Source organism: Capricornis sumatraensis, chromosome 8 (genome assembly GCF_032405125.1).
Source record: "Capricornis sumatraensis isolate serow.1 chromosome 8, serow.2, whole genome shotgun sequence".
Classification (NCBI taxonomy): domain Eukaryota; kingdom Metazoa; phylum Chordata; class Mammalia; order Artiodactyla; family Bovidae; genus Capricornis; species Capricornis sumatraensis.
In genome coordinates this window covers 67,740,219-67,758,355 of record NC_091076.1, presented here as the reverse complement: position 1 = coordinate 67,758,355, position 18,137 = coordinate 67,740,219, and the positions used below count along the sequence as shown (strand labels likewise).

At 50.8% G+C, this 18,137-nt stretch overlaps 1 protein-coding gene across 1 annotated transcript; it reads left to right on the top strand.

The window, feature by feature from the left end:
• The first annotated feature begins 668 nt into the window (after positions 1-668).
• TMEM98 (transmembrane protein 98) lies at positions 669-13,881 on the top strand. Its single transcript, XM_068978158.1, has 7 exons — positions 669-744; positions 3,541-3,721; positions 5,178-5,309; positions 6,409-6,442; positions 8,835-8,950; positions 11,437-11,496; positions 12,808-13,881. The coding sequence occupies exons 2-7, from the start codon at positions 3,591-3,593 to the stop codon at positions 13,013-13,015; spliced, it is 681 nt and encodes a 226-aa protein (XP_068834259.1). The 5' UTR covers positions 669-744; positions 3,541-3,590; the 3' UTR covers positions 13,016-13,881.
• Positions 13,882-18,137: the final 4,256 nt, after the last annotated feature.

The window sequence follows — 18,137 nt, the reverse complement described above, 5'->3', positions numbered from 1 at the left end:
TATAAGTCCTGCTCCCTTTGGCTCCAAGGTACCCGCTAGGTGTACAAGCTAGTGAGTGGCAGGGAGGATTTGCTTGGTTGTTCAGTCGTGTCCGATTCTTTGCGACCCCATGGACTGTATGTAGTCTGCCAGGCTCCTCTGTTCATGGGGATTCTCCAGGCAAGAATACTGGAGTGGGTTGCCAAGCCCTCCTCCAGGAAACATTCCCGATCCGGGGATCGAACCCACGTCTCCCTCATTGCAGGCGGATCTTTTACCGTCTGAGCCACCAGGGAAGCCCAGTGAGCCTCAGAGCCAGGATGTAAACCAGCCAGCGAGCAACGGAGTAGACCCGCTCCGGGACCAGCCACGCTGCGGGGCGGCGAGGCGCTCCCCAACCCCAGGGGACCGCCAGTTCCTCGGCGCCCCCTCCCCGCCCCGCCCGACCCCGCGGGGGTGCGGGGACCGCCCGTCGGGTCGCTGAGCGACGGCCCCGCAGCTGCCCGGGGCCTCCCGCGGCCCCAACCCCCGGCCGGCCCGGGGGCCTGGCGGTGACGGCGGCGCCTGGCAGCGGGGGATTTGGATGCTCGGCCCGCTGCTCCCCCGCCCGCGCCGCCGCCGGGGGCTTGGCCGCCCGGACTTATCTCGGCGCCTTCCCGGCATGCCCCGCTCGCCGGCGGCCGCCAGTCCCGCGCCCGGACTCGGCCATCGCGGGGGGCCCGGCCGCGGGAGCGCCCCGCCTGCGTCCCGGAGCCGCAGCCGCAGGTGGGTGAGCCCGGCGCGCCGCGGAGCTGGGGCCCGGGGCTCCCAGCCCACCGCCCCTTCGGAGCGGGGCGCGCGGGGCTGGGGGGAGGGTGCGGCGGGGGAGGGGAGCCCGGCGCCCGCGAGCGGGCAAAGTTGGAGCCGAGCGGCCCCGGGCCATCGGGCCCCGCGTGGCGCGCGCCGGGGCGCGTGGGGTTCCCTCCCGACGGCCTGGGTGTGGAGTGGGTGTTCTGGGTCGGGGGTGGGGCGCGCCGCGCAGAGGGGAGGAGATGGGGTCTTGTTTTCTCCTTGTAGATTTAGAACCCGTTAGAGGGAAACAATAACTCATCCTGAAACACACAGAAAATAACACAAAGAAAAAGGGAAACACACGAAGAAACACTCACGCAGACCGATCGCGGAGAGAGACCGCAACGACTCGAGAGAAAAGCTCATGCACGCAGAGAAACACACCCGAAACTTCGCACTGGAAGAGAGGAAACAAAGCGGGTGGTCTTGGAGACCCAGGGCGGGGGGAAGGGGAAGGGAAAAGCCGAGAAAGCCTGAGACGAGGGGAGGGGGGAAAAGAGCCTGGGAGTGGAGCGGAAAGCTGAGCGAGGGAAAGTGAAGAGAGTGAGAAATGAGAGGGGAAGGAAAGGAAAAGGGCTGAAGGAGGGAGCCCTTTAGGAGGGACAGTACAGAGAAACACATCCACGGTCACCGAGCAGGACATCCCCACGCCGCCTCCAAACACAATCAGATACTTGAGGTAGAGCTCGGTCTTCTCACCCTTGTGGGCAAGTGCACAGCCAGGTGGGCCAGCAGCTCTGTGAGTCCTCTGAGTCGGCTTCATTGGCACTTTGAGCCAGCCAAGTCCACCCAGGAAACTCCTATTCAACCTTCAAAACCCAGCTCAAGCATCACCAGCTCTGGGCGAAAAGCCTTCCCAGAAAGTATCTTGCAAACACTGGTACTCTTTTTCATGGACTTCTGTATGTGGCACACGCAGAAGAAGTTAAAATGGTTTGTCTGCCTGTCTACCTCTCTCCCCAGGCTCCCCCCACCCCAGGTTTTGGGGCCCATGACTTATTTATCTCCAGTCTCCAGAATCCAGTCCTCTGCTTGGTGCATACTAAGTGGTTAATAAATACTTATTGAATGATGATTAGGAGCATTTGGACCTCCAAGACATGGAACATAGGATTAAATTCAAATAGAGGAGATGTACTGTCCTGGAGTTAGAATTCTATGTCAAAGCACCGTTTTTCACAGGTGGAGAAATTAAAGCCCAGAAAGGGAAGAAGACTGGCTCAGAAGGACACAAGTGGGAGGCCTGCAATGAAATAACTTTGTGAATACATACTTCTCTGAGATGCCATTGCTTCTCCAGCCTGTGAGGTTAGAATAGGTGTGAAATAACCTCCTAAATGAAAACAGGCAATAAACAGATGACAAACAGTTTAATACCAGTTGTAAGTTTCCAACGGGACTTCCTTGGTGGCTCAGTGATAAAGAATCCACTTGCCAAAGCAGGAGACATGGGTTAAATTCCTGGGTCAGGAAGATCCCCTGGAGAAGGAAATGGCAAACTCACTTCAGTATTCTTGCCTGGGAAATCCTATGGACAGAGGAGCCTGGCGGGCTACAGTCCATGAGGTTGCAAAGAGTCAGACACAACTTAGTGACTAAACAATAGCAACGTTTCCAACACTGAAACTCAAGATCAAAACTCCCCAGAATGTTTAGAATCCTCTTTTCTCCTTAGAAAGGACAGGGCAGGTGGTAATCCATCTCAGTTTGAGTGGGTGACTTTCTGCTTCCTGACTACATAGACTTGGACAAATTACTTAACCTCTCTGGGCCTCAGTTTTCTCAACTGTAAAATGGGGATACTAACACCTTCCTCTAGTCAAGGCTATGGTTTTTCCTGTGGTCATGTATGGATGTGAGAGTTGGACTGTGAAGAAGGCTGAGTGCCGAAGAATTGATGCTTTTGAACTGTGGTGTTGGAGAAGACTCTTGAGAGTCCCTTGGACTGCAAGGAGATCCAACCAGTCCATTCTGAAGATCAGCCCTGGGATTTCTTTGGAAGGAATGATGCTGAAGCTGAAACTCCAGTACTTTGGCCACCTCATGTGAAGAGTTGATTCATTGGAAAAGACTCTGATGCTGGGAGGGATTGGGGGCAGGAGGAGAAGGGGACGACTGAGGATGAGATGGCTGGATGGCATCACGGACTCGATGGACATGAGTCTGAGTGAACTCCGGGAGTTGGTGATGGACAGGGAAGCCTGGCGTGCTGCAATTCATGGGGTCGCAAAGAGTCGGACACGACTGAGCGACTAAAATGAACTGAACTGACCACCTTCCTCATAGGATTGTTAGAAGAGTAAACACATACCACCAAGTGCCTGGCACAGATAGACTCGCAGTGAATACAGTCCCGCCCTTCTTAGGTGGGTGTTCTTTCAGGTGCCTGGTGTGGATACGGAAACAGCAGTGCTAGTGACAGTGTTTCCTTTTGTCCTGGGTTGAAGAGGCCATCCTGCTCCAACTGGGGAGCAAAGGCTTTTATTCGGTCGGCCAAGAAGTTCGTTCAAGTTTTCCCATAATATCTTCCGCAAAAACTGGAATGAACTTTTTGGCCAACCCAGTAGTTAAAGAAAAGATAACATTTGGGGCATGACCTAAAATGCGTCTTGCTTCTGTTCAGGCCCTCAGGTGTCTGCAGGTGGAGCCTTCCACTCCACCTTCCAGCAGGTAAAACCCCACTCATTCGCTGCTGCTTCACCAGGCTGCTCAACCCTTGTGTCTTTCCAGCTTCAGCCCATGAGGGGGACTGACCAGGACTGAGGGAGCCAGCTGGAAGCATGGAGACCGTGGTGATTGTTGCCATAGGCGTGCTGGCCACCATCTTTCTGGCCTCCTTTGCAGCCTTGGTGGTGGTTTGCAGGCAGCGCTACTGTCGGCCTCGAGACCTCCTGCAGTGCTATGATTCCAAGTGAGTGGCCCGGGGAGGGAAAGGACGAGAGAGGGACTGTGCCCTGATGCCCCAACAAAAGAGAAAAGAAGTTTGGTGTTGGGCAACTGTCACTCGACTTTTATCTTGAAAATGGTACCCAAAGGCTATCATTCCCAGTAAAAGTCTCAGAGCTTAAGAATGTTCCGTAAGCTCCCCAGCATCCTGAGCCGCCTTGGACTCTGTGAATGTGCTCACCTAGCACCCGTCTATCCCAAACTGGCCACTTAACATTTGAGCAGGCCAAACCATGGACAGAGGAGCCTGGTGGGCTACAGTCCAGGGGGTCGCAAAGAGTCGGACACAACTGAGCAACTAAGCACAGCACAGCACAACCCCTTTCTAACCAACTCGTGCGTCCGTCAGTGCTGAGTCGCTTCAGTCATGTCTGACTTTGCGTGACCCTGTGGACCAGAGCCCGCCAGGCTCCCCTGTCCATGGGATTCTTCAGGCAAGAATACTGGAGTGGGTTGCCTTGCCCTCCTCCAGGGGATCTTCCTGACCCAGGGATAGAACCTGAGTCTCTTATGTCTCCTACAGTGGCAGGCGGGTTCTTTACCCCTAGCACCACCTGGGAAGCCTCCCAAACAACCTCGTAGGAGCAGAAATCCGACACCCTGCACTCCAAGCCACACATTGAAGCAATAGACACTTGGGGGTTGCAAAACCCCAGCATAGGATCATGTCTCATCTCTGCACAGATTTCTTCATGATGTTCTTCACATGAAACCTACTTGGTCATCAAGATGTTATTTTCAGTTTAGGGATATTTTAATTGCTAGATCCCAAGGGACACTGACTGCTAAACCCTGAGTTTCTCTTACCCCTTTGAATCCTATCAGCATCTCCGTCGAGTGGCTTATAATTAGTAAATGCCCATTTGTGTGACCCAGGAAAGCTCTGCGATGGTGTCTCATGTTTTCAAGAACCCTGTTTTAAAGTAGGAGGTGTTTTTACATCCCCCTCTTCTCTAGTATAACTTGGAGGGGGTGGGATCATGTGGGTGGACCAAGGTGGCTCCCAGAAGCTGATTCTACAGAATAAGTAGGGGGTGCAGGTCAGTTTGGGTGATAGGAACTTGAACTTCTCTATAAAAGGCAGGCCTGAAGGGGAAACAAGTTACAAATGGGTGTTGTTTTGTCCTGAAAGAGCGTCCCTGTTTAGGATATCTTTGTAATGATTATGGTTGCAGCCCTGCCTTTCTCTGAGCAGCTCTTCCTGTCCTGTGTTGTTTTTTCTTGTGTTCCTGTGCCCTGCTTCCTTGACTCACTGCCTCACCACGTGCCTGGCCCACACTGAAGTCCCACTAGCCTTCGGTTTGGATCCAGAACAAGTTCTTGCTTTTACTTACTCATTCCACTTATCCTTTCGGAGGGTATGTGGGCCTCGATGGGGAGAGAGTCGGCAGGAACCCACTTACCTGGGCTCTTCCTTCCAGGCCCATCGTGGACCTCATTGGCGCCATGGAGACCCAGTCTGAGCCCTCTGAGCTAGAACTGGATGACGTTGTCATCACCAACCCTCACATCGAGGCCATTCTGGAGAACGAAGACTGGATTGAAGATGCCTCGTAAGGCCTTGGGGACTGTTCACTTTTCTCCAGCTGCCAGGGGGTGACGAATCGGGCTTCTGGGTGCCCTTTCCTGGCTTCCTTTGCCCGAGCTTGGCTGAGCACCCTGGAGCACTGTGTCCATTGCCGCTTTTCCCCTGCCCTCACCGTGGGGGGACCTAGAGTGTGACACCACGGTGATTGTCCTCACTCTCCCCATTTTGCAGACCTGAACACTGAGGCCCGTAGATGTGTGGCAGAGTTGTTATAAAGTCACCGTGATGTGCTTGGGTTATCCTTGAGGCGCCCGTGAATATGGCCCTCAGGCTCCAGGGATGCAGCCTTTGTCTCTAGGGTCCCTCGGGGATCCCTGCACCCCGCCGCGGGTTCAGAAGTGTGTGCTGCCCCCTTCCCTGTCGCTCAGCCCTTCATTCACTGGGTGGGTGTTAACCGGTGTGATGTGCAGGCTCGGGGCCAGGCAATGCAGCTTTGAAACTGGTGGTGGAGACAGAATTCTACTAAATACACTATTTTAGAAATGATGGAGGGAAGGGACGGGTCTCTGCAGGTGCAGTTAGCACACGGAGGAGGCGGCATCTATAGAATTGCTGGGCTGGAGGAGTGGGGTGGACTTCTGAAGGCTTTCCCAGAGTGGGCGCCTTTCGTCCTGGGCCTTTTTTTTTTTTCGGCTGCACTGTGCAGCATGGGGAGCTTCTCTCCGGCCCCTACTGGAGATAGAACCCCTACTCCCTGCAGTGGACGCTTGAAGTCTTAATCGCTGGACCTCCAGGCAGTCCCTTCAGGACTTGAAAGATGAGTTCACCAAGCAGAGGGTACGGGGAAGGAGTCCCTGGGTGGAGGGAACAGTCTCAGAAGCTCAGAGTTGTGGCACTAGCTGGAGGAGTCTGTGGGGTGCAGGAGGGGAAAGGGGAAGACAGGGGAAAGAAAGGGCTTCCTGCTTTAGCTCCTGGGCTTGTTCATTTTACCGCTGAGGTGTCCCGGCTCTCAGGTGGTGTCCAGCCGGGCCTGGGGGTCAGAGCTGGAGGAGGCGTGGAGGTGGTGGCTGGAGGGAGGTGGGCCTCTGTGGAGAAGCCCTGACAAACGCTTCTTGTCTCCGCAGGGGTCTCATGTCCCACTGTATCGCCATCTTGAAGGTAATACTCTTCGATTTCCCCAGGAGAATAAAGGGGGTGGTCACCAAAGCATCTGGGTGCACAGACTGTCCAGGAGGAGGGACTTGGGGAGGAGCGCTGATCCCTGCAGGGGGCCTCTTGGAACTCTTGGGAGTTCCTTCTGTTCACTTCCACTCCTGGTCTGTTCTCCTTTGAATTCAAGAGGCCCTTTCAAAGGCTTTACTCCACCTGGTCCTCACAGTACAGTGGGCGGTGGAAAGACAGCAGAGACAGTGACCAACCACATGTTCACTGACCAGGCAGAAAGCTGTGTGCAGAATAGCAGAGCCAGACCGCAGCCATTTTTGGGGGAAGGGCAGTTCCCAGCTTCTCCTGGGCACTTTCTTCCATGAACTGAGGGCTCAGCCCTTGAAGCGAGTTGAGCTCTGTATTAGGGCATCTCCAGTTACTAGAAAGTTCCTCACCAGCCCTCTCTGTGACAGTGGTCAGCCAGACAGGACAATCAGTGTTACAAAATCCAAACCATGATACTTCAACCTGAGAGCAGACTGTTTATTTATTTATCTTTTAAGCCAACAGCCTCCAGGACAGGGTGGAGAGTTGCATCCAATTTGCATTTAGGGTACTTTTTACAGTTTTGTGTAATTTTTATTGTATTTGGGGTAATTTTTACCGTTTTAGCATTTGTTTACCAATTCTTGCCTGACATTCTCAAACTTATTAGGACAATAATAATGTTGAAGTGTTTGGCCAGTGGCAAATATTGTTCATTTCAGTAGTAACCTGGGAAACCCCACTTTTCTCTCTTTGTCTAGCAATTATTCAAGATCTCAAAAAAGGCAGCTTTTTTGAAATTGAAAATGACACTTACATGTCATTCAGTACAAAATATTAAAAAGCCTTCTGTCCCACCTCTTCTTTAGCTCTTCTCTTAGGGGACAAAGAAGTGCCTGGTAAGATGTTGTCCCAGAGTCCAGGCTTATTATTGAGTTCCAAGAAGCTCTTTTAAAAAAAATTTTATTTATTTTTAATTGAAAGATAATTGCTTTACAATATTGTGTTGGTTTCTGCTATACAGCAACATGAAACAGCCATAGGTATACATATGTCCCCTCCCTCCCACCTCCCAGTGCATCCCACCCCTTTAGGTTGTCTCAGAGCCCCGGTTGAGTTCCCTGAGTCATACAGCACGTTCCCGCTGACTGTCTATTTCACATATGGTGATGTGTATGTTTCCATGTTACTCTCTCCATTCATCCCACCCTCTCCTTCCTCCCCGTGCTGTGTCTGTAAGTCTCTTCTCTGTGTCTGCATCTCCCTTGCTGCCCTGCAAATAGGTTCATCAGTACCATCTTTCTAGATCCCATTTCTATGCGTTAATATATGATGTTTGTTTTTCCCTTTCTGGCTTACCTCACTCCGTGGTTATAGATGGGGATGGATGGGTCTAATGACTGGAGTAGCGATGCCACATTACGTCTTCCTTCTGTCTTTGGGTTTTGTCCCCTGCCCTTATCTGTTAGAGGAGGGGGATGAATGACAGCTGAGGAGGGGGATGAATGACAGCTGAGGTGTGGGATAAATCAGCCGGAACGAGTCTTACTGGGCTGTGGTCCATCCTGAGACCCTCTCAGCTTCCTCTTGAGCGCTCGAGGCCCTGCTGCTTGGCCACCTGCCCTGGAGACCCTATGGTGGGACCTCGAGGGAAGGGCCTGGGCTGTCCCCTGGATGGGCTCTCCGGCTTCTTTCTGCCTCTCTTCCAGCCCCATGTATATGTGATGAAGTTGATGGAAATTCTTCCCCAGGGACAGAAGCACATCCAGGTTCTGACATTGGGAGGGGGGGCACGAAAGTGAGGAGCAAAGCTTTAGGGGTGGCCAGTGCTGCTGGTGAATGATGAGAAAGGCCCTGTGTCCTAGTCTTGCTATTTTCCTGCCTTTTTTTTCTTCCCCATAGCCCTTTTATCATCATCATGACAAACATGCTAAAATGTTACCCCAGAAAATTGTTGATATAAATTCTGCTTGTCTGGCCATGTTTCTGAGGGTGCCTGCAGAGATCTTTATCATTTTGGAAGAAAAAGCCAGGAGGTGAAGGAATCGAGAGAGAAAATAGATTTTGGCCCTGAAGGGAGAGGATGAAGTTAGAGCACATGATTTTTCTTAGGACAGATTATTTCAGCTCATACTTCTCTTAAGCCGAGAAGCCCTGGCCCTGGTCTGAGGTTCCCACCCCTCCCTCCTTACCCGGCCGTGTCCTTGGGTGTGCCTCTTCCGTCCCTCTCATCTCAGTGTACTTTTCACTTCACCGTGAGGTTGGGGGGCCCAGCCATGGGATGGGGCTCTGTGGGATGGCAGAAACCCTCAGGGGCTGAGTCCCCCCCTCATCACCTCTCTGCTCCCTGTCTCGGTAGATCTGCCACACTCTGACGGAGAAGCTCGTTGCCATGACAATGGGCTCAGGGGCCAAGATGAAGACCTCGGCCAGCGTCAGTGACATCATCGTGGTGGCCAAGCGCATCAGCCCCAGGTGAGGTCCCCACACTCCGGGGGGGCGGGGGGGGCGGAAGTGGGGGTGGGGGCAGGGGCAGGGTCCCCTGAGCAACTCCAGGGCCAACTTGAATGGTTTATGCCCCACACAGTCCCAGAGAGCCCAGGAGGGTTTAGAGGCTGGGAGTCTTTTCAGGCTAGGGTGGTGTCACAGGCTCCCCTCCCCTCCGGCGTGACCCCTCCCGTAGGTTTTTTGGGAAGTGCCAGCATATGACTAGTGCCCCCCAGCGCCCTCTTCCTCAGTCCCATGCCAGCTGGGCCAGCTCTCCTTCCCCTGGGCACACCTTCCTGGGCTCTGGGCCAGCAAGCGCACTTGCCATGGGTGCCCACACCCCGGTGAGCAGTGAGCTTCCGGCGCGCCCCATCCCAGCTGACATCTGTACTGAGACCAGCCCCAGCCCCATCCATGGCCCGGCCAGCAGCCCCCAAGCCCGGGTGGGAGGTGAAGGGACCATTCATATCTCCCAGATTCCAGGCTGTCTGCAGAATCCCATGTAGGAGGCAACCAGCTGGACTGCAGGCAACAACAGCTCCACCCCCTCATCTGGCCTCGGTTTTGTGAAGAAAGCTCTTTTTCTTAGAGGAAGGGTGGTACTAAGTTGGGGCTGCCATCTGGTGGCTGGTATGTGGATGTGCCTGAGCCGGGAGTTTTTTTTTTTTCCCCAGTTCAGGAGGTTTTCTTACATCAGCCTCCTGAGTTCCAAGAGTCCTCGCTTTCGCCTGTGGGCTGGGATGGATCTCAAGGAACCAGTGCTTGGAGGGAATGTGAAAGAGCTGGTGCACTTGAACTCCATCCAGGGAGTTCAGTGAGTTGAGACAGTGGGAGGGAGATAATCCAGAAGGATCTGGGCTGTCTCTGGAGCTGTCCCGGGCGGGTGTGGCTACAGGAGGGGGGTCAGCCTAGGTCGGCCCCTGGCCTGAAGTGGACCCAGGCTCCGAGCAAGCACCAGCCCTTCCTCTAGTACCTGCTGGACCTCCCTCATACCTCCTGTCACTTCCAAGAGCCGTCCCAGGTCCTGGCAAATTCCTGTGACGCCAGGATCCAAGGCAGCATCACCAGGAGGGCGCGGAGAAGGAGAGAGAGGGCGATTTCTGAGTCCCAGTGGAGTCCTGGGGGCCAGGACTAGCAGCGGTGCTGGAGCGAGGGTGTGACAGCGCTCAGAGGCTGGACCTCACGTGGGGCGCTCACTGGCCTGTCCTACTGAGCACCTTGGACTGCTTCCAGAATGATCCCTGCCATAAATCAGTCAGGGTCCTTGCTCTCTCTTGCTGCCCTCACATCCTTTAGCCCCATGGTTTTTCTTATTCTATTTCGTACAGTGTATTGACAGCATACTAGTTTCAAGAAGAGTGGCTTCAGCTACAGGGTAGGGAAAAGGGCTGGCCGAGTGGGGCATTGAGTGACCGAGCATCTGCGCTTCCTCACCGGCCCCTCAGCCCCAAGACAAGGACCTTCAAGCCTGTTTGCAAGTGCTTTTGTAAATCAAACAACGCATCATTATTTTTTGCTTCTTGACTAAATGGTCCAGGAGCAAGAAATTTGAACGAAAACATTGAATCGTGCACATAAGGATGAATAAGTAGTTCCTTCTTGAATTTGATTTTTTAAAAAATTAACTATGAACTGTATCATGTGCTGCAGGAAATCCAGTGGAGCAGTTTGAACCCAAATTAAACTTGGAGCGTTTTTTTAGTGTTCTGAATATCTACCTGTAACCATGTTTGTTTGTTTGTTTGTTTAATACAAAAGTAATAAGCGTTTGTAAAAGTTAAAACATTGCAGAAATAGAGAATCTGAAAAGTGAAGGGACCCGCCAACCCCCCAGTCCCACCCCATCCCAATTCCTGGAAGTAATCAGTCACTGTTGAATGGTAAGTATTTCTGCAGATTGGTCCCTCACTTCCTGCCAAATGTCATAGCTATTGCTTATTCATTTTTATGCAAATAGGATCCATCAGACTTTGTATCTTGTTTGGCAGTTTGCCTTTTTGGTGTAGTAGTATATCTTGAACATCATTTCACATGTGTGAAATTGTACTTTTTAAGCCATTGGAACTGAAAACCAGAAGAAGTATTCTCTAAACAGAAGTCGGAGTCTTTAATTAATTAATTTTATCTATTTAAACTTTTAAAATTCATTTTCACTTATTTATTTCAAAAAGATTGAATTTTCACTTATTTGTTTGGCTGCACTGGGTGTTTACTGTGGCATGTGGGATCTAGTTCCCTGACCAGGGATCAAACCTGGGCCCCCTGCATTGGTAGCCCAGAGTCTTAGCCACTGGACCCCCTAGAGAAGTCACTGAAGTTTTTCTGTTTAAGTACCTGTCTGAGAATACAGTTACAGAAAATCACTAAAGGCTGGGTCTGGAATGTCTAAAAAGAAGCTTTGGGGTAAGGAAAGAAAGGAAGGAGAAAAGGCCATAAGAAAAGGGAAACACTGAAAGCCTTTTGCCTCCCCTCAGAGTGGACGACGTTGTGAAATCCATGTACCCTCCGTTGGACCCAAAGCTCCTGGATGCCCGGTGAGAGGGGTGGGGTGGCCGTGTGTCTTTTCACACTGAACGCTCCCCATGTTATCAGATCTGTGAGGTTGGCTGTTTTGGTGGTGGAGGAGAAGGCTGCTTTGTTGGGTTCCCAAGACTGCCCCAGCTTTGGGTACCATTCACTTCACTGTGAAGGGTCAGCCAACCAGTAAGCCAGGCCTAGCTGGATGCTTGTGGCCAGAGTTCTTCCTGAAACCCCAGAGGAGCAGGAGGAAGAAACAGTCTTGGATTTTGGATTTTCTATGATGAAACGTCCATCCAAGCTAAGTTATCTGCACCTCCCCACCCTCCCATTGCCCCCATGGCCATCTCTGCTCTTTGGACCCCTGAAGCAGACACACCTCAGCTGTGAGTACTGCCCAGTGGGTCGCTGGTGTGGGTGGTGGGCAGGAATTGAGACTGGCAGTGACAGGTCAGCTAAAGCTGTGCTCACCTTCTCAGCACATGCCCAGGAACCCTGTCTCATGATCGGCGCTCATACACAGAGCATACTTACGCTTTTGAGATTGTTACGTTCCTCTACCAAATGCAAACCCACTTGAAACAAAACAAAGCATGTTCCTTTGTCTCTCGGATTTATATGGCTGTTTCACAGGCCCGTTGTGTACTAATTGCCAGACAGGCTGTGGGTCACAGCAATTCTGTTGGTTTCTCTACCCTACTTCGATTACTGCCCAGCTGTGTTCATGGGCTCATCATCTGTAATGCATTCCCAAATGCATCATGCCTACTCACTATTGAGAAGACACTCTGCAGTGAGGTTTTCAGTACTGAAAAAACAAGCCGCCTCCTCTGTTTGGTTTGCAGTTAAATTTTTTGTGAGAATATGGTAAACCAGCGCTGGGTCTTATTGATTCAGAATCAATACATGATGCCCAAGGTGAGATATGAACATCCTGTCTTTAAGTGGGCAGCAGCCGGGGATGTGCTTATCCCATTGACTAGATCCAGACTGTCCCACAGAACCCTCTTCTGGGAGATGTTATTGGATGTGTTGCAGGAAGTGGGCTCCCAGTCTTAAATAAGTTAGTGAGACTCAAAGAGTATTACATTCTTTTCTTAGAACTTTATCATGTGCGTCAATCTGAGAAGGGCTTCAGTTACCTTTGTTTAACCCAGATGTTCCCAAATTTATTTGAGCATGGAACCCTTTTTAAATGACATACCTAGCAACCTCTTGAGGACGGGACTCAGCTTGGGGAACCCTAGTCTAGAGTCTGTCCCTTTGGGCTTTAGGGCAAAGTCCCTTAGATCCTAGGGAAGCTGATCCTGTTTTGTTTTTTTTTCTAGGACAACTGCCCTGCTCCTGTCTGTGAGTCATCTGGTGCTGGTGACCAGGAATGCCTGCCACCTGACCGGAGGCCTGGACTGGATTGACCAGTCACTGACAGCCGCTGAGGAGCACCTGGAAGTCCTTCGAGAAGCAGCCTTAGCTTCTGAGCCAGATAAAGGCCTCCCAGGCCCCGAAGGCTTCCTTCAGGAGCAGTCAGCCATTTAGTGCCTACTGGCCAGCGACTGGTCACAGGGGCCAGGCTGCTGCCACGACTGGGTGGCTCCGTGGAGCCTCCCGCTTCTTCCCGTAGAGCTGGCTGTTCTCCACCGCTGGGGAGTCCAGCTGTGTCTGTGTAGTAAAGCAGTTGGCGCCTCTGTTGTAGTTACAGACGGCAGCTGGTGAGTGGCAGTCTAATCCCACAATTAGGGGAGATGACAGTCACCATCTGTACAGCTGAGCTTTGCAAATGGGAGCACTGTAAGCTGTATTTAGCTCACCTAGTGCTTTCAAGAAAATCCAGCCACCGTCTTCAGCATCAGGAGGTTTCACATTAAAATCAGAATTTCTGGCTTCTCTCAAACAATCAGATGATGAAGCAGCTCTGATCTGCATTTTCCAAAGTGGACAATCAGCTGGAACTAAGTAGGAGTTGCCTTTCTTGACAATACTTGTGCTCTCTCACTTGGCCTTTTTCATTTATTTGTGTTGTATGCTGGGTCCCTGAGGATCTGAGTGCCTGCTTCCCTTTATAGGTTTGGGTTTGAAGGTGAGCAATGTAGAGTTGATCATTCCCTTATCATTATGCCTGCAATTTTACCTAGCTACCACTAGGTGGAGAGTAAATACATACTTAGCTTTCTCTCAAGCGTGCGGTTATTGAGTCAAATTCAAGTGCGTGGTGTGTGTTGGGACATATCTGAGAACTGAGGGTGGAAGGAGAGGGGCTGTGACTCTCGAGGATGCCTTGTGGGTCTGACTCAAAATGAAATATTCAGAGACCTCCTCCCCAGAGTTCAGACAGGTGAAAATACCACCAGGCAGTAGTTTCCACACTAGCGATGACATCCACAAAAGATGGGTTCCCATTCCTTTGGTATCTGTTTAGCAGTGATTGAAAGATGAGGAGCATTTTTCACGATTTGAGACCTTTGTAGGACCCAGAATCACAATTGCCTAATCTAGTGTGTGTTAGTTGCTTGGTCATGTTCAACTCTTTGCAACTCTGTGGACTGTAGCCTGCCAGGCTCCTCTATCCACAGAATTCTTCAGGCAAATATACTGAAGTGGGTAGCTGTTACCTTCTCAATTTAGGGATCTTCCCAACCTAGGGATCGAACATGGGTCTCCTGCTTTGCAGCCAGATTCTATACCATCTGAGCCACCAGGCATCCAAATTCCATCATTTCCATCACAAGCATATAGGAACACCTGGAATACTTTGCTTCTTCCCAGGATCTCAGAGTCAACCTTGCTCTTTGGAGAGGGCACTGGCTCGGGAGCTGCCTTGGTTCATATCCTGTGCCATTAAGTATGTTTGGAACTCCATGTCTGTTCCCATTTCATTTTCTGTGCCCTAATTCAAGTCAGCAAATCCCTCAGCCTGATTTTAGAGAACCAAGAACCCATTTCCCAAGCCCAAGATTGGTACCTTGCTCATCACTGAGATGTGTCATCCATCCAATTTCTCCTAAAAAGCAAGATGCTTCTCACCAGCACAGTGCATGCCAGTTCCCCACTTGAGAAGATGGATTCACAACAGGGAATCAACAGGGAAGCTGGGGATCAACTCTCATAGAAGGATGGAAGGATTCCTGATGACAGGGGACACTTTATTGGATTGTCAGCTCCTATCAATGCTGAGCACATGCTGGGTAACTTTCCTGTCTTGCTGGTGAGCTGTGAATGGGAAATACTCAGAATTACTTTGACTTTTCTTTCTTGTATTTTTAAGATTTCTTTTTTATATGGACCATTTTAAAAGTCTTTATTGAATTTGTTACAATATTGCTTCTGTTGTTTATGTTCCGTTTTCTTGGCCGGCTGTGAGGCATGTGGGATCTTGGTTTCCTGACCAGAGATGAAATTCGCACCCTCTGTGTTGGAAACCTGGAGTCTAAACCACTCCCCACTTTGACTTTTCTATCTGTGGGCTCCATCGTCGGTATCCAGAGTCCTGTTTTTGTCCTTTTCCTTCCCTTTCAATACCTGCTTACGGAACCAGACTGGGAACCACCACGCTAAGGTGGTTGTGGTGTCAGTGTCCCTGCATTTCAACCCGGACCAGAGCCCTTAGCCAAAGAGAGCCCTTCACCTCTCAGATACCATCCACAGGTGTGGGGTTAGAAGTGGAGAAGTTTCCAGCAGCTCTTCCCATCTCTTCTCTGATCCCTGGCAAGTCCTGGACCACCTGGCTCCCTCCAGCCCTGAGATGCTGATCCTTTAGTAGTGAGGAAAGGGTCCTGAAGGCCTTAAAAGCGTCTGCCAGGCGGCAGGATCTCCGATTCTGCTGCTGTGTCGTTTCCCTTTTGTCTCCAGCACAGGACAAATATGTCTCTGGATCTGGTTGCTGTTGGCGGCTGATGGATGAGGTGGAAGCACCATCTTTGGGGTGGGTCTCTTCTAGCCCTTTGGAAGTTGGCGGAACTTGCCTCTTTTCTTGGGAGGGGCTGGTTGGGGAGCTGGAGATCCAGCCAGGTGTGGTTTCCCAGAGGACAGACACAGCCCGAGTCCCTAGTTCACTAGTGTCTGTATGTATCACTGTGGATCTTTTCTCCCATGACCCCTACCCCCACCTCCTACCCTGGAGGAGAAACATCAGACTCAGATTCTGAACGAAGAAGAAACTAGGGATCGGAATTGAGTATGAGATGAGCAAGTGCTTTGAAGTCAGACAGAATTAGATTCAAACTTGGGTTCAGTCATTGTGTGAGCTTGGACAAGTTTCTTAATCTCTCTGGTCCTAAGCTCTCTCATCTGTAAAAATCAAGGCTGATGCCTCATTGAGCCTCTCAGGTGGCTTAGTGGTGAAGAATCCACCTGATATTGCAAGAGACAGAAGATGTGGGTCCAGATGCTTCCCTGGGTCAGGAAGATCCCCTGGGGAAGGAAACTGCAACCCACTCCAGTATTCTTGCCTGGAAAATCCCTCTGGGTTGGTATGCCAATTAAATGAAGCAGTGTATGCAAAATGCCCAACTGTGTGCCTGGTGCTCATTAGCCAATGTTAACCCTTCTCTCCCCAGAGCTCCCTGTGCCCTGGGGCAGCTGATCAGGATGGTGTCACCCCAGTTACCATAGCTCTATCTAAGCAGGAGCTTGGGAGCCGAGTAGCCAAAAATCCGGAATCCACTGCAGTTGGGAGACTGGCCCAGCCTTGTGCCTGCCCCACCCCAGCTGTGTTCACAACAGGAAGGCAGTCCACACTCCTGGCCTCTTATCAGCGTTCCCAGGGTTGACTGCCCAAACTCACATTCTTTCAGAGTGCGGCCTGGAGCCTTCTCCAGCTTGTGAAATCTCCCAGACGGAACACGTGTTCTTGGCATCTGACTTGCCCTGGTGCTTACCCTGACCGCCTCATTCCAGGAGTTCCTTCTCTTCAGAGACTCTTTCCACTCTGTGTGGCCACATGAGCCAGACCTTTACAAAGTGACTTACAGTTCAAAGCCCCTGAGTTGTGTTACGACCTTGGACACTTTGGAAAGGTGTCAAGTGAAGAATTTCCTCCTTCATTCCCTCTGTCCTCCTCACCCTCCCTTCTCATTTCCCCCCTCCCTCCTCTTCTCCTTCCCACCCACAAGTACTGTTTACTTATTCTGGAGGAAGTGTAGTGCTAGGTGCTGGGAATATGGAATCAAAGTCACAATACTTGGTCTTAAAAAGACACAGGGACTTCCCTGGCAGTCCAGTGGTTGAGACTTCACCTTCCCATGCAAGGGACTAGGGTTCAATCCCTAGTTGGGAAAGTGGGGGTTGGACAGGTTGGCAGATCACGGAGGACCTTATAGGTTATATTAGGAAGTTGAAGCTTCATCCTGAGCATAATGGGGACCCTAGAAAGGCTTTCCCTGGGAGGTGACAAGGTCAGATTTGCAATTTAGAAAGAGAGTCATTTATTTCATACCCTACGATGTTAGACTCCAAGACCCAGAAATGTCCTGATGTCACTGAACACGTTTCCCGCCTCTAGAGTTTGAGAGGCTCATGACTCAATCGCAGTATAAAGGCAGGGTGGGCAAATGCTTAGGGATAGAGGAAGAGAGGGGCTGGGGTTAGAACAGGAAGTGCTGGGGTAATGACGTAGTCCTGCTGGGTCTGATCCTGGTAGGTAGGTAGTTACAGTGTCTTTGTATCAGAAATGCTAATGGGCAGTTTTGAGAATTTGCAACATCCCTTGGTTCTTACTGTTTAATTCTACATGTGTTTTATCATCCCCATTTTACAGATCAGCAAATCAAAGCCTAGAGAGAGAAGGATGAGAGCAGGGGGAGTTCCCTGGTGTTCTAGTGGTTGGAACTTAGCACTTTCACTGCTGTGGCCTGGGTTTAATCCCTGGTCGGGTAACTGAGATCCTGCAAGCCTTGTGGCACGGCCACCCCTCCCTCCCAGAAAAGAATGAGAGCGGGAACTTCACCTCCCCACTGTGTTCTTTTTTTTTTTTTATTAAAAAAAAAACATTTAAAAAATGTATTTATTATTTATTTGGCTGCACCGGGTCTTAGTTGAGGCATATAGGGTCTAGTTCCTTGACCCGAGATCGAACCTGGGTCCCCTGTATTGGGAGCTTGTAGTCTTAGCCCCTGGACCCCCAGGGAAGTCTCCCACCTTGTGTTCTCTACCTACTCCTGCCTGCCTGCATTCAGTGGGTGGGGAAATCCATAACAAGAAGGAAACAGCAGATACCAGAGTCGTTCTATTTTCTTCTAGTATTTTTCATTAAAAATGGTGGTCATGACCCACAGATTAATTTCATGGCCTACTAATCGGTTACAACCAACAGGATGGGAGAAGATGGGCACTAAAATGAGAGCTGGGGCGTGGGTGAGATGTTCTCTCTCCACTCAAGATGACTTAATTTTATCCTTTTCAAGTAAAGCATGCATTTTCCAGAATAACGGCAAAAAAATTTATGGTGCAAAATGGAATAATTAATTTATTACGTGATTAATTAGTTCAAAAGTCATCTGTGGACTCTCTACACTGGATTAAACCCTGGGATGCAGGAATGAATAAAACTATAATGCCTCTCTTGAGATGCATATGATCTAAGGTGGAAAGAAACCCATAAAGAGTGACTTTCAATCTGTTAATAATTCGGTGAAGTGCTGGATAAGGGACTGTGTGTGTAGTG